The sequence below is a fragment of the Galeopterus variegatus genome, unplaced genomic scaffold, assembly GCF_000696425.1.
Source record: "Galeopterus variegatus unplaced genomic scaffold, G_variegatus-3.0.2 Scaffold1054, whole genome shotgun sequence".
Lineage (NCBI taxonomy): Eukaryota > Metazoa > Chordata > Mammalia > Dermoptera > Cynocephalidae > Galeopterus > Galeopterus variegatus.
The window spans coordinates 283941-300089 of NW_007727165.1; the positions used below are offsets into that span (position 1 = coordinate 283941).

The following is a 16149-nucleotide window of genomic DNA, read 5'->3' on the forward strand; positions in this document are numbered from 1 at the left end:
GGCTTTCCCATGAACTGTGTGCTCACTGCCCCAGAAGGATATGTGCCTGGAGACCCTCCTCACATAGCCCTGGGATCCTTGGGAGCATTCCTTGTGAGCATCACTGTCACAATGCTGTGGCCTGGCCTGGATGCTTCTGGAATTTCTGAATGCCTCTCAAACCTAATCCAAACTCCTTACGCCAGCATCTCAGGATCTTAGGGGTATTTGTTAAAAAAGCAGATAGTCTGTGACTTTGGGTGATAATGATGTGTCAACATGGGTTCATTTTTAGGACAGTGAAACTACATGATACCACACGGTGGATACATGTCATTATACATTTGTCAAAACTCATAAAATTCACACCACCAATCGTGAACCCTAACGTCAGTTATGAACACTGGGTGCTGATGATGTGTCAGTGCAGGTTCATTAACTGTAACAAATGTCCCATCAAGTGTAGGATGTGGATGGGGGGGGAGCAGGAGGTATAGGAAACTCTGTCCTTTCTGCTCAATTTTTCTGTGAACCTAAACCTGCTCTAAAAATTAAATCTATATTAAAGGGGAGAAAAGTGATTCCTGGAGGTGACAGAAGGGAGAGGGGGACTTGGAGGAAGGAATGCTCCCCTGGGCTTCCCTCTGTCTGCTGTGGTGTGTGGTGTTGGCTTTCTCCTCTGTCACCCCTCCCATAACTCCAGTGAACTCTGCATTTCAGACGGATGCATGGAAGGGTTCTTGGTAGGGAAACAGAAGAGGGAAAGGGGGGAAAAAGCAGCTATTTCTGAATCTGAATGGGGGTGGGGCATGCATGCCAGGAACATGTGACCCCCCTGGATGCCCCGCACACAGGTGAGGGCACCTGCTGCTATGGAACCTTCCAAGCCTTCAGGCTTCCTTCCCAGGAGCTTCTGTTGCTGACTCACACCCGAACCTTCTGCAAACTGCCTAAAACACCTCCCTCTCCCCTCTGTGGGGTGCCGCAGCCCTCTTGCTCTCCACAAGGACTTCAGTGGATCCCATGTGGCTGATCCTCCCACATCACAGCTGTCACTGGGCCCTTTCTGCAGGGACGTCCAGAGCTATAATGACCAGGTCATTTTATTTGGCTCCCTGTGTCCCCATCCTATTCAGGCAGCAAGTGTAATGAGCAAAGAGTAGAGGTGCTGAGAAAGGAGACCTGGGTCCCAGCCCTACTGCTTGCTCCACTGACCCATGTGACTCGGGTGGACCAAGAAGCCCAGTGGGTCTTGGTTTCCTCCTCAGCAGGGGGGTGGTGGGAGGCAGCTCATTGTGGCCCGGCTGCCCCCACGCACATCATTAAGAACAAGGCCCTTGAGGGCCACAGCTGCTCTAGAAGCTGGGAAATGGCATCTCTCACGGATCTGGAAATTTAATCCATACTGGCCTCTCTGCAATCATTCCCCGCTCCAAAAGGCTCAAGGCCAAACAATTAAGTGACTTACACAACAGCTCTCCAAGGTTGAGGAAAGCAGAGCAAGAAACTACGCTAACACAACACCCAGAGACCATCCAATAGCAGACAGAGGTAGCACAGGCCTGCAGTCACCATCCCAGCCCCCACCAGCAGAGCCCCAGGCTCCCGGAAACCGAGAGGGTCCCAGTGAGCTCACTCCAACTTCTAAGGAAAAACACTATGGAAACCTACCAAGTAAACACTATGTGAGAACAAAGGCAGGACAAAAAGCCCTTTGAAGCTCTCTTTCCAAACACTTCTCCAGCAAAACACTATTTCTCTGTGATGGGGGATGGGTGGGTGGGTAAGATTCTCAGTAACATGGAGATAAAATCTCTTGGATGCGTCACCCCAGCCCCCAGGAGATTCCCAGAATGCTGGTGACATTGCCTTTGTGGGAAGCCCTCAGGGAGCCCCTGGAGGTTTAGACTCTGTGGAAAATGTCCTGCACCAGGCTCCTCACCTCATTCCAGTTCGGCTCTGTCGTGTCCCTGTAGACTCGCGTCTTCGCTTTATTTACAAAGTACCCAAAGGAATCCACCTCCAGGGTGCAGTAAAGATCTGTGGGGAAAGGACACAGAGAAGAAAGTGACTGTGCTTTTTCACCTCATCTGCATTTTCTAGAAGAACAGGTGCTATTTTCAAAATCAGAAAAAAATGGTCTTGGCTGGCCCGGTGGCGCACTGCTACAGTGCGCCGCTTGGGAGCGCAGTGGCGCTCCCGCCGAGGGTTCGGATCCCACATACAGACCGGTTCCCGCTCACTGGCTGAGCGAGGTGTGGGAGCAACACCGAGGGTTGCGATCCCGTTGCCGGTCCCGGTCCGGTACGGGCGCGACACTGAGGGTTGCGATCCATTGCCGGACACGAAAAAAGACAAAAAAAAAAAAAAAAAGGTCTTAATTTTCTTTTTTCAACATAAAACACCAAACCAGTGGCCAGCAAGAACACCAGCATCTCATGCAATAACCCCACTCTGCCCTGTGGAGTTTTCGTGGGTGCAGGCAGCAAACGGGACCTCTCCAAACATTCGCTCACTTGCTTGGCAAACTCTGGCCCCCTGCAGCGAGAAGGGCCCTACATTGGGTGGGATGGACAGAGATGCAAACGTGCCATGACTACACAGGGACAAGCATGAACAGTGATGTCACAACTGAGGCCAGCCATCAGGGGGGTGTGGAGGGAGGGGCCAGGGAAGCACCTACTACCTGCAGACCTGGCTATGAGTCATAGCACAGCTGGAGCAAAGGGGGCCCCGGGCTAGTGCAGGGAAGGTGGTGAGGTGCAGAGAAGTAAGGTGAAGCCTGGGGTTGAGTGGGCCGGACCGTGCAATGTCTGGAGTCTGGCCAGACTGTAAGCGGTAAGCGACAGGGCATATTTTGTGTTTTAGGAAAACCACTGAAGGGGCGATGAGGGAGGCCTGCTGGTGAGGATCAGAGAAGAGGCCACTGCCGAGGGCCTGCATAAAGGCAGCAGAGACGATACAAAGCTCCGCTGCTGGAGAACCACATCTACCTGACAGGGCAAGCCAACAGATGGGGTGGACAGTGGTGCCCCTCACCAGGGCAGAGCATAAAATAAGAGAAACAAATTTGGGGCTGTGGACTTTAGAGTGTAGGATGTGAAGGAGACAGATGGAAAGGAACAGGGGAGGCCAGGAGAGAGACTCTGGGGGACTGAGAGGCCATTCAGGCAGCATCTGCACTGCTGATGGACAGGCCCCAGGAGTGGGAGCAGTGAGGGAGGCCCAGAGGAACCCCAGGAAACACCAACATTTACAGGGCAGCTGGACAGAGGATGCAGGGAAACAACTATGTGTGTGGTACAGCTTTATGAAGGCATAATCTGCATCCCATACAGTTCACCTATTGCAAGTATATCATTTGAGGAGTTTTAGTAAATTTAAACACTAGTGTAAACAGCACCATAATCATTTTAGGACATTGCCCTCACCCAGAGAGTCCCCTTAGGTTCATCTGCAGTCATTCCTGACTCCCATCCTCTGACAACCACTAGTAGGCTTTCCGTCACCAAACTTTGCATTTTCTAGAAATTTCATACGTAGAATGCTATAATACATAGTCTTTCGCATTTGGCTTCTTGTGTTTAGCATTGCATTTTTTAGGTTCATCTGAGCTGTTGCCTCTGTCCGTGGCTCACTGCTTCTGACTGCTGAGTAGTTAGGTCAGTGCATGGGTGTAACGCATTTCGTTGTGATGTACTTCATCTGTACAGGTCTTTATGTGGACATGTTTTCATTTTTCTAAAGTGAATACTTAAGAGTGGGATTGCTGGGTTATAGGATAGGGATATGTTTAACTTCTTAAAAACTGTGAAACTTGGGCTGGCCCGTGGCTCACTTGGGAGAGTGTGGTGCTGATAACACCAAGGCCCCAGGTTCGGATCCCATATAGGGATGGCCAGTTCGCTCACTGGCTGAGCATGGTGCTGACAACACCAAGTCAAGGGTTAAGATCCCCTTATCTTTTAAAAAAACAAAAAAAACAAAAAAAACTGTGAAACTGTTTTCCAAAGTGGTTGCAGCATGTTACATCTGCACCAGCGGTGTGTGAGGTTCCAATTTCTTCACATCCTCACCCACATGTGTTAGTGTTCATTGAAAAAATTTTTAGCATCCTTGTGGTTATGATGTGTTATCTCACTGTGGTTTTAATTTGCGTTTTCCTAAGATAATGAGCATCTTTTCATGTGATCATTAGCTACTCATATTTCTTTGGTGAAGTGTCTGTCCTAATCTTTTGTCCATTTTAAATTTTATTACTTTTATTGAAACGTAATTGATTGTATATATCTGTGGGGTACAGTGCTGAATATCTTTTTTAAAAAAATTTTATTTTATTTTATTTTATTTATTATTTTTTTTTCCTTTTGTCTTTTTTCATGTCTGGCAACGGACTGCAACCCTCAGTGTCGCACCCGTACCAGACTGGGACCGGCAACGGGATCGCAACCCTCGGTGCTGTGCCCGCCCCTCGCTCAGCCAGTGAGCGGGAACCGGTCTGTATGTGGGATCCGAACGCTCGGCGGGAGCGCCACCGCGCTCCCAAGCGGCGCACTGTAGCAGTGCGCCACCGGGCCGGCCCACAGTGCTGAATATCAATAGCTGTGTTCTTTTGCCCATTTTTAACATGGGTTGTCTCGTTAGCATTGGGTTGTAAGAGTTCTTTCTATACCCTGGACATAAGTCCCTTATCACATGTATTGCAAATATTTTCTCCCAGTCTATGGCTTGTTGGGGGTTTCTTGTTTTGTTTTCCAGCAACCATTAAGGGAAAGGTTAGCAAAACCTTGCCTGCCCTATGTCCTCCTACTACAGACACTTAAAGATCAGCACAACTGAAATGTAACCAGCCTTCACTGTTCTGACAGCTTGAGCAGCTGGCAGAGACCACCCCCTTGGAGGGGAAGGAGGAAAAGGGTGTTATCCATCCAGCTTGATACAGCAGTTAAATCTGCTCTGCTGACGGGGTCAAGGTGCACTGCTGACAGTCCTCCTGGCTTGGAACCTAGCTGCAGCATGGGCTGAGTGTTCTATGTCTATGAAACTCTGGCCCCTGCAATTGTAAGATCCGCCTGCAGGGGGTGCAGCTCATGAGCTTGCAGGATCTGAGACATGCACGGGAAAGGGCAGAGTTCGTTTGGAGAAATTACACACCCTGCTGGCCTCAACCAGCACTAGCACCTCACTGCAATCAGAGGCAAAGGAGTCTGGTGGTCATTTGAACAATTTCCCTGGTTCCCCACACCTTCCCTGATTAGTCCTTCCTAGGTGGAGACTCCAGCTCAGTCCCCACTACCTTCCTCCCCAAACCAATCACTTACTTGAACTCTGCTTAAATCCAGTGGCTGAGTGGACAATGACATTCAGGAACCCGTAGAGCCCAGGAGATTCATCATCTGTGCAAGAGACCAAAGAGGTGAGCTTCCGTCCTCCTGGTAGAGGGAGGCAGGTGACAGGCTGGCTCTGCTTCAAAATCAACCATCCTGTGGCCACCGCAGGGCTGCCAACTGCCCAGCCACCAGGCGAGGCAGTGTCATGGACCAGCAATATACCCACTGTGGTTTGTCTTGGGCACCTTAGGATCTAGCTGGGTTTACACCACAGGTAAACCAGGGACAAAGACAGAGTGTATTAAGGTTTCAAGGACAGGAGAGGGGGTTGGGGTGACATGGGATGTGGACGGGGTGTACGTGCACGTGTGCATGCACACAAGTATATAGTATGTGTGACTGAGAACGTGTGGGTGTGTGCAACAGTGAATGCAAAACTCAGTGTGACCAAAAGTGGAGCCTGGCAACTAGCTGGCAGAGAGGAGGGCTGGGAGGACAGGCAAGTGGGGCCAGATCCACAGGACAGAGGAGCTGTGGAGCGTCTGTCTCAGGCCTCATGAGTAGGGATGGAAGCCATCTGCTCCTAACCTGTCCATCCACTCCTGGGAGAGGATAACAGGCCATAACATGCACACATATTCCTTCTAAACAAAAGTCCATGAGTCACAAGGACAATGTGAACAGTAGTGCCAGCAGGCTGTCCTCCCTCCAGCAGCTCTGTGCCCACCTTCTTTGTTGATGGTCAGTGGAATGTTGTGGACGGTCTGAAGTTTGACACATGAGTTGGTCAGCATCTGCAGCTCCACGGATGTCAGAGAGAAGCTTTTGAAACCTGAAAGGGTGGAAGAGTGATGTGCCACCCCGTGATGCTCACGATACCCCTGGGGGTGTTCTCTAGTGTTCCCCTCCCACCTGACCCTTACCACACCCCAGGGAGGGGCCAGCTTGGTGGCTCAGGAGGGAGTCAGCTCCCAGGTGACGTGCTGGCAGAGGGAGGAATCTTAGCATAATGCTCATAAACACCCAAGCCTGCATACCACCTAAGCATGGCCACTAGGCGGTCTGAGAATGAGGGGGTCACCTGGGAGCACCTTCCTGTGAGATCTCCCCAGTCAGAGAGCATGGCTCTGTCGCCCATGCTGCTACCGCAGGCCTCTATCTCTTCACCGGGTGAGGAAAGGGGCTTATTTATGGGCATAACACTGAGCAGGGAGCAGATGCTGCCATGCTGAAAATAGTTTAGGTCCCCACGTCATGACAGGAGACGCTGGGCCACAGGCACTGTCAGAGCTGATGGGACCCCTCGTCCCCCTTGGCCACAGAAGTAGCAGGGGGAAGACCTGGCTCAGCACAGGTGTAAATGATGAGCCTAGGGGGGTGGGAGCTCAGGCAGGTCAGAGGCACGCAGAGTCCCTAGTTCAGCATCTGTGCAGCATGAACCCAAACTGCTGCTTCAACAAGAGACAGCCCACCCACCACTATGAGAGGACCAGGCCACCTGGCATATGGTGCTTGGCCTAGCTGTCCTGCAAGAGGGACGATGGCACACAGAATGTGAGTGGGAACCAACTTTGGCAAGGACTGCTCGTGAATCCCAAACCATACCGCTGGGGGGTGGAGGAGGGAACCAGGACTGCCCTCCCACCCGCGGACACTGTCAGGAGCAGGGGCAGCTCGGAACTCAGAAGTCAGAAAACCACTAGCAGAGGGAAGTGTGCAGAGAAGGAAGGGGCAGCCCCAGAGGGGAATGAGTGCTCAGTTCTGAGAGCAGTCAAGTACCAGCCGCGTGGACAGAGCAGAGGGACCTGTCAGGACAGCCCTTCTCCAACTTATTTTCTAACATAAAGATAAAGAATAAAAGGGTCCTACTGCCCAGCCCTTATATACATATATAAACAAACAAACAAACAAATGGTTTAAAACCACAGGAGGGGATGCCCGGCCGGCCCTGCTGTTGCAAAGGCCTCTGAGCTGAGGCCACTCACACTTCTTCTGCTGCTCCCGGATGCTCTCCCGCCACTCGGCGCGCTCATAGTCAGAGGAAATCAGGAATGTGTAACTCTAGGGTGGGCAAAGAGAACATACCCCAGTTATTTCCACCTGGCTAAGCCAGTGCTCTGAAAGCCAGAGGTGCCGTCGAGCACGAGACTCCTCCCCCCTCCCCCCTGCCAGTCGGGTGGAGCCCGGTACCCAGGTGTGCTCATGGCCCAGCTTGTCACTTCTGGCACTCTCTGTGCTTCCTGCCAGCTGGGCTTCAGGACACAGCACCTGTGTAGTGCAGGCTCGCCTCTGGCACAAGGCCCTTCCTAAACTACCTGGGACAGGGCATGATGCTGGCAGAGGGGCCATAGCTTAAAGACACAGTGGAGATTACCAGGTGGGATCCACAGAGGTGAAGGCAGATGCCGACCTGACCTACAGCCCACTCACAAGCCTGTGCTGAGACCCAGAGACAAGCTCCTGCAGAGCCCACCCTGCCTCTCCCAGCCAGGTGCTAGAGAACAAGCCACTCTGCACAATGACAGGTGTGTGTGAAGCCCCTGAAGGAGGCCCAGGCTACAGATGGCACCAGGAGCTGGGCTTGTGAGAGAAGGTGTTTCTCTGGCCTTCAAGGTCCCAGACAGCATCCCTGTACTGAGGGCCAGGTCTGCACAGACCTGTGACTCCCCCTGCCCTATTCTTGCCCTGGAAACCCCACCACCTCCCAGCTGTGCGAGCTGAACCAGCTGCCACTCAACCTGGGGCCACGGCCCAAGGTACCAGAGGGACACGTGTGTCATGCTGGACATGCCTCTCTAGGTGTGGGGACGCTCTAGAGAGAAAAAGCTGTGGCTGCAAAGGCCACACACGAGCTGGGGACCACAGCTGCCCCACACCTGCCTGGATGGGTCTCAGTGGCAGCTGATGGGTCAGAGGCCATCCTAGGCCGGGGTGTCTGCCTGGCTGAGCAGGAGGGCATGAGGTGGTGGGCACTCACCTTGCCGTTGCGGCTGTGCACCCTGAAGGCCATGCTGGGGGACATGAGCAGCAGCAGTGACTCCTGCTCGGACAGCTTCTTCCTCAGCCTCTCCATGGCCCTGCTGCCCTTGTTCGCCCTCTGTGGGGAGAGGCCACAGCCTCAACCTTCCAGCCGGGACACCTGCTCCCACTTGGTCCGTTCCCACTGCCCCCTACACTTGGCCTGTGAAGGGCGGGAATCCCGCCTGTTCGTACAGCACAGCCCAGGGCCTTGGTCAGCAGTTGCTGGTGGCCTTGAGAGGACAGAAACAGCCTCTCCACAGGGTCAAGGCTCAGCACAACCTGCAGGATGTGCTCAGTAAACCTTTCCTGAAGGAATTAAGTCCTTTCTCTCATAAGGGCAGAGGACAGGCCTTTACAAATGTCCTTGCCTTCAATTTTTCCAAATTCAGACAATGCCCAGGAGGCTGTTGTGACCTAGAGGGCCCCTCCCTCCTCCCGACCCCACCATATTTCAGCATCATGCCCCTCAGGAGCGTTTGTGGGAGTCCCTACAGAAGGTCAGATGGACATCACCAGGACCTGGACAGGAAAACCCTCTCTGCCCTGAGCCTTGTGAATCCCTCCTGAAGCCACTATGCCCTAGGGAGGAGGAGACTGTCCCCAATCCCTAGATGAAGGGCCCAACGTAGATAATGCTGCAGTGGCAGTCAACAGGCCTTGACAGCTCCTGAGGGTGCAGCTCTGGTTCCCTCTCTGCTGGGGGACACTCCACTGCAAGGTCACAATCCTGCCTGGATGAATAAACCACCTCATGTTCACCCAGTCTTGGGGCTTCCCCTGTCTAGCCCTGTTGGGCTTCCCGTGTACTCCCCACAGTGCTGGGTTTGTGCTGCAGCAGGCTGGGCAGGTGGAGGAGGGCGGAGGAGGACCCCTGTCCTGCCTACATGGCACCTACTCTGGCCTGGGCCAACCCTAGATTTGAGGGTTCATCCCTGCTATTTCTACAATATTCTAAAGATCTCCAGAAAGAACCAAGGGCCTGTAGTCCAGAACACCTGGAGAGGCTGCCCCCCACCTGGGACCGCCTCCTCATCAGGGTGGTTGTAAGAGAGACAACTGGGCACCAATCTCAGCCCCAAATCCTAGACCACTCCAAGCCCTCCACAGTTTGGCTGCGACTTTCCCTCCACTGATTTGGTACTTCACCCGTGCAATGGGACGACACAGCAGGGCTTCCACGTGGGCATTTGGGCGTTAGGAAGAGATCGTCTCACCCAAACGCCCAAGCCGTGGCCAGAGACGAGAACTTAGGGGCATCTCTCCCGCTCACCTAGCAGACTGGGCTCCCTGCTTTCCCGAGGCTTCCTTCAAACGGACCATTCAGGCCTTTGCCTGTGAACTTAAAGCCACCCCCACCCTCTTCCCTCGCACACCCTGCTGGCTGCCACGTGCTCTCTCTGCCTGACTCCTGGTCCTGCCTCACGTGACCTGGGGACGGAGACTGCCCTCCTGATTCCATGCCCAGGACATGGGAGTGAGAATCTTCAACTTGTTTCCTGTGGAGGTGGTGGATTCAATTCGTGCATCTGTCTAACGAACCAGGGGCTGCCCCATGCGGGGTCTCCCCAGGACCCGGGGAGAACACAGTGGGGCTCCCAGTGCCAGAGACATGGTCAGGCAGGTGTAAAATGGGCCGGGTCAGACAAGAGCCACAGGACGTCTGCCAGTATAGACAGGTTTTCCCTGTGACAGAGCCCTTGTCGCAGGTCAGATGAGGCATTAGGCTGTCTGCCAGGTAAAAGAAGTACCCGTGATACCTCGTTCATTGTCCAGCTCCCCCCCTTCGCTTTCTGTTAGGGCAGGTGGCAGCTGCTCTGGCAATGGAATCCCAGTTTAGCTGGGGGCTCTTAAAACACCCTGGCACTCAGCTGTGACCAGATGCCCAGGACTCTGAGAGCTGAGAGCTCACAGGGGTCCCATCAGGTCCCACAGATCAGATGTGAGGTCAGATGCCCAGGGGAGACAGCATCCATGGGCTGCATATGAGGGGCTGCTGCCCGCTCATCAGGCCACACAGAGCCCAGGCCTCGCTCCCATGCAGCCAACTGCACCTTCTCTCTCTGGATGTCACTCTTGATCTGGGAGATCTTGATCTTCAAGGCATCCAGCTCCTCGTCTGGCACCAGGGGGATGTTGGGTGCCGCCTCTGACTCGTCCACCATCTGGAAGCTGAGATCCGTGAGCGGAATGTACCACTTGCAGTCGTACTGCTGAGTTTTGCTGGGTGGGAGAAGGAGAATATTTACACGCTGACCACCTTCCTTTGTTAATGGCACTGCTTTCGAGAACTGGAGAGCCCTGGGTTCATGGCTATGCAAGGTTTACCTGACCTAAGACCCAGCGCGTGTTCACAGAACAAGCTGGGATGAGGCTGTTGGCAGAAATGGGCAGCCCCAGCCTCTGTGACTCCTGGGAATAGACACTCCACACATGGGACGCCAGGCCCCAAGGCGCCTGAGGAGCCCTGACCCGTCTATCCTGCGACAACCAAAGTCTATGGTCTATCTTGTCGACAAAAGCCGACAGCTTATGTAGGAGCATGTCAAGGCCACCCGATGACAAGAAAGGACTGAAGTCCACCCCTAGAGCTGCAGAATTTGAGCGGCTGTAGATGTAGCTGGTATAATCCCCTTCCTTGACAGACAGGGGAACTAAGGCTCTCTTCTGAGTTGATTAAATATGCTCAGCAGGGCAATGGCAGAATGGGGGGAGAGCCCAGTTCTGATCCTTCCCAGCATGACCCTTTTTGCTCCATTCCAGCCTGGTGCAACCTGGGTAAACCTGATCCCTTGGTGGGGGCTGTGGGGCCTGCTGGTCTATGCCGACAGCAACTTGGAAGCCATCACCAGGATAGGGAAGACAAAGTGTGGTGATCACCTAGCAATGTCTGCTCCACAAGCCCCTCACCCCTGGCCTGTCACTCACTTTTCCCGGATGGCTTACGACATGACTATCCTCCAGTGGCACATGAAGTCATGGTCAGGTTTATCTCTCAGCACAGGAGTCAAACCCTGCCCTGCAATGCCTCCAGACTGTTAGGAACAAACTGTGACCTTGAGCCTGGCATCATGTCCAAGTGGAAACAGAATGTAAAGAAAGGAGCCTGGCTACATTGTTACTGACCTCTCCAAGGTGACCTCCGGTTCCAGAGAGACCTCCCCTCCTAGAGTGTTGGGGTGGGGGCCAAACTGCCACTCACCCTCCGCTGTGCTTCTTGAGTTTGGTGCAGAGGAGCAGGTCAGTGAACAGGAAGACATGGCGCAGCTTGCGGGCCCCTTCCACCAGCTCCACCATGAAGCTGTCCTTCAGCAGCTGCCGGTGCTGTGGGCATGGGGGGAAGGGCTCGAGTCAGGGGCATAGGTTGGACTCGGTGGGGTGGGTGGGGTGTGCAGGGCCCGCCCGGCCCAGCAGGAGCAAGCTGACCTTCTGGAGATGTTCTCCCCCTGGGGAGATTTCACTCTCTCCACATCCAACCCTCAGATCCACTTTCCAGAATGTTCCCTCCATCTCTTTGGTCTGCTAACAGATCAAGGTTTACATGCCCCGCTTTGTTCAACATTCTGAGTTCCTCCTGGGAGCTCGGTCTGCAGAAGAGAGTGAGTGGCCAGGGGCAGTGACCACTGGCCTGGAGGCTGGGGAGGGGCACGCACAGCCAAGTAAATGGCCTGCTATGAAAACGAGTAATGAGAGAACCCCTTAAACAAGGTGGCCAGTGTCTTTCTGGGGTGGCAACTTGAAACTCAGAATTGACAAGAAGCCAGCATGTGAAGTAGAGAAACTGTTGCAGGCATAGGCCCTGTAGCAGGAAAAGCTTGGCACTGCCAGCATGGATGGAACAGCATCCATGAGAGGAGGCGGTGGGCCAAGGGACACTCTGAGAAGGGGCAGCTCTCGAGATAATAGCAAGAGCTGGACCTGGCTCTGAGGGCAACAGGAAGGTGGAAGGCTCCATGTCTGGAACACCTAGTCCCCCTGACTAAACAGGACAGGCAGGGTCCCAAGTAGGGGCTACACCTCTGACACCTATGGCCTAAAATCTGAGTCAAAGTGGAGCACAGGGTGGGTGGCACAGGGTGGGTGGATCTAGAACAAGCAGGGGAATGGGAGGCTCCCAGCAGGCCTGAGCCTTCTCAACCTCAGTGCTTCGTCTAAAAGACAAGGACAGTCCTTCTTGCTCTCATAGCATAAGGTATTGCTGAATGGGCATATCAAAGCAAGTCAAGTTATCCAACAGTGCCTGGCACTTCATACGTGTTCAGTGCTGTGCTTTGCCAACACAAAGACAGGACAAGAGGCTGACACGGTGAGCCTTCCCATGCGTGTACCAGTGTGCTGTGCGAGCACAATGCCAGAATCACCTGACTTAATCCCCACAACACACTGGGCAGGTCCTTATGCCCATTTAACTGTTGAGAAAACTGAGCCTCAGAGAAATCCATCACCCATGCTAAGCAGCACAGCAAGTGAGTACTGATGCTCCTCTGAGCCCCCCTAGGACACCTGGCCTAAGGGAAGGCTTCCCAGAGACGGTGACCCTGGCCTCCATAGTGATGGCCAGGAAGGATCTGCAGGCCAGGCACATACAACAGAGTGGGTGAAGACCCACTGCCGCCCCAGCTGGAGGTGAGGACACCTGGCCTAAGGGAAGGCTTCCCAGAGACGGTGACCCTGGCCTCCATAGTGATGGCCAGGAAGGGTCTGCAGGCCAGGCACATACAACAGAGTGGGTGAAGACCCACTGCCGCCCCAGCTGGAGGTGTGCTCGTCTGCATCTCGGGAAGAGGCAGAGCCAGGCCAGCCCCTGGTGAGGGAAGCCGATGTTTATGCAGAGCCACCAGTGCCCATAAGTGGAAGGGCAGGAAGGCTGCCGGTATGCCAAGGCCATGACTCACTGTCTCATCCACACCCGGCCCAGGGCAGATGGCTGCCTGGTGACGGGACCCATGGGAAGTGAGAAGCAGTGTGTGCCAGGAGAAATGTCCACACAGCACTGGAGGGCTGACCCCAGAGACTGCGGCCACACCCGACTGCTGGGTTGGTCCTGGGACATCGAAGTCCCCAGGGAATGACTACATGGACACCCCCCTTGTCAGGGACACAGTAGAGGGTCTCCCAACCCAGGAAGAGGGGACCAAGGGACCTTCTGTGAGGGGCAGTGACCTGGGAGGATGGCATCCTTTCTCCATACAAAAAGGCTGAATTTCTTGCCATCACCAGCAGAGGGAGCCCTAGGCTCAGCTCAGAAGAGGACATGGCTCACTCTGCCTGTGGGTCAGAAATGACCACTCAGTCCCCAGCACTGACCTCTTGCTCCAGCTGGCCCAGCCCTTCCCCTCACAGGGCCCTGCTGTGCACATGTTCATCTGAAGTCCTATGTCAGGCAGCACCCTCATGCTCCAGCACAGCCACCTAGTGTTACCCAGGGCACCTGCATACCCACCACATTAAGGGATATAGGGCTGACTGTGGGGAGGACACCAGCCTCTCTGGGGCATGGACTGCATGCCTGGGGGACCCCAACAGGCAGATTCAGCCTGTTTCTTGGCTGCTCTTTTGATACCACGACAGTTGCCTGCCTTCCCACCACCTGTGCTAACCCTCATCTAAGAGAATCCTCAAAGCCACGGGCACCCTAGTGCTTCCCAGCCAGCCCCACTGCACCCAGCTCCCTGTCTCTGAGGGCCATTCAAGGAGCATGTGAGTTGGTGTGTGTCACAAGAGGACACAGGTGTGGAACAAGTGGTGGCCATGGCTTTTACAACAAGCTTCCCCCAAATGTCAGAGCTGCCCTCCTGAGGAGCCAGATCTTGCCTTTTGTTTGGGGGGGGGGGGGTAGCTGGCTGGTATGGGGATCTGAACCCTTGACCCTGGTATTACAATACCACACTTTAACCAACTAAGCTAACCAGCCAGCCCTCTGGATCTTGCTTCTGAACCCCAGCCCACCCTGGGGGTTGGCAGGACTGTCTGAACAGAAAATGTCCAGTGAATGGAGAGGGGGGCCTCCCAGCCCTGGGAGAACAGACAGGGCTCCAACTGCAGCAATAGCAAACCCAGGAAGGGGCCTGGACCCTGGCAGAAGGGCTGGCTTCAAGGGAATGAATGAGAGGCAGCAGTGAGGGAGGAACAGGGGCTGGGGCCAGTCCTGTGGGAGGAGGACTCCCTGGCTTGGGGGACAGATTCCCAAGGCTGGCAGTCCAGCCCTGACCCACCATGTGAGGCCCCGACCCCTGGGCAGATGCCTCTTTGCCAGCTCAGGGGGTTGGCTGGGGCTACTGCTGAAACAGCCTCCATAAGGAAACAGCAGATCTGTATCTGCACAGACACCACATCAGGAAAGGGGAGGGACAGGCCAAGGGCGGGTAACCTGGGGAGGAGGGACAGAGTTGGTGACGATGAAGGACTAAGGCAATGGACGAAGGTCCAACAGCAGATTGGCACCAGGCCTCGGGAAGGTGTGCTCTGCCAGGTGTCTGAGAGGCTCCTGGACTGTAAACCTATCACCTGTGCCGCTGCCTCCACGCCTGCCCTCCACCCTGCCAGTCTACACACCAGCACAGAGCTGGGAAGCCCACACGCATAGGTCTCTGCCTGCCCTGGAGACGTCCCTCTCAGAAATGCTCACCAGCCTGGTCCCCCCGGCCTGGGAGTGCAGGATGCTTGGCCTTAGGACCAGCACTGCCTCCCAGCCTGACCCACCCTGTCAAGCCCTCCAGGGCACACAGGCAAGAGCAGGGCTGGGCCACCCCTGAGTCACAGCCCCCATGGCATCCTAAGGACAGTATAAGTTCACATGGTTAAAAAGGACTGTCCTTGTGACTCAGCACCTCACCTGAAGAAAATGCCCCCAGGTGGAACTGTAGGACAGAGGGGCTGGGGCCTCGCTGGACCCAAGGACAAGGACAGCACCATGCTTCAGAGAGTCTGAGGAGCAGCAAGAGCATGTGTGTGTGCAAAAAAGGGGGGGAGCCTGTTTCTGTGTCTGTCTCTTTGTGTGTGCCCTATGTCCCCAATTGTGTGTATCCCTTTGTGAGTCTTCATGTCTGTGTTCATTCTCATGCGAGTGTATATCCTTGTGTCTCTGTGGCCCTGTGTATGTCCCAAGGTATGTCTCCTTGTGTACAAATGTCCCTGTGTCTGTGTGTCCTTATATATATGCCCTCATGTCTGTGTGTTCCCGTGTGTGCTGTGGGGCAGGGTGGTGGAAGGGAAGGCAGCAGATGGCGGGGCCTCACTCCCTTTGGGAGCCCCGCCCCCATCCCAGGTGGAAAGCACCAGCCTTCTTGATTTTCCGATATCATCACCTGCCCAGGACCCCCCAGGGAGTGAAGGCATCCAGGACCACCCCGCACCGTCATAGCCTGCAGCCCACTCTTCTCCCTCCAGGTCGATAATGCTAGCTTGGCCACTTCATTTCTCTGAGCCTCAGTTTCCTTAAAAATAAGATGGGAATGGAAAAGACCTGTCTGGTGGCATTTTTAAAAAGATTAAATGAAATAGTGTACAAAGGACCACATACAGGGCTATAGGTTACCATTTGCAGGGTCATCTGTGCATAGAGGCACCATACTCAGTGCTCCCTATTAATTATGCCACCTGTGAGGGAGGCACTGTCACCCCAACTTCTACAAATGAGGAAACTGAGGCCCAGCGAGGTACACGTGTGTCCATGGTCTTCTGGGGAAGGGGAGCCTCAAACTGCCATGGGACATTAGGAGGGGCACCTCCTTCCTCAGGGGTCTTCTCCTAGGCTGGCTGCCTCCTCCAACTGTCACCGGGGTGACACCAACCCCTGCCCCCTGCCCATCCAGAGCCTTCC

At 54.4% G+C, this 16149-nt stretch overlaps 1 protein-coding gene across 2 annotated transcripts in view; it reads right to left on the reverse strand.

Annotated features, from left to right (window-relative positions):
- Positions 1-16149, reverse strand: part of BCR (breakpoint cluster region) — a 128471-nt gene that overhangs the window by 18067 nt on the left and 94255 nt on the right. The window contains exons 9-15 of one of the 2 annotated variants that reach the window (XM_008574505.1): positions 11530-11651; positions 10382-10550; positions 8287-8406; positions 7295-7370; positions 6037-6141; positions 5301-5375; positions 1922-2019 (exon numbers count right to left, since the gene is read on the reverse strand). In XM_008574505.1, the coding sequence (XP_008572727.1) occupies positions 1922-2019; positions 5301-5375; positions 6037-6141; positions 7295-7370; positions 8287-8406; positions 10382-10550; positions 11530-11651 (765 nt within the window). The remainder of the gene's footprint in view (positions 1-1921; positions 2020-5300; positions 5376-6036; positions 6142-7294; positions 7371-8286; positions 8407-10381; positions 10551-11529; positions 11652-16149) is intronic. The other variant, XM_008574506.1, reaches the window with a different exon arrangement.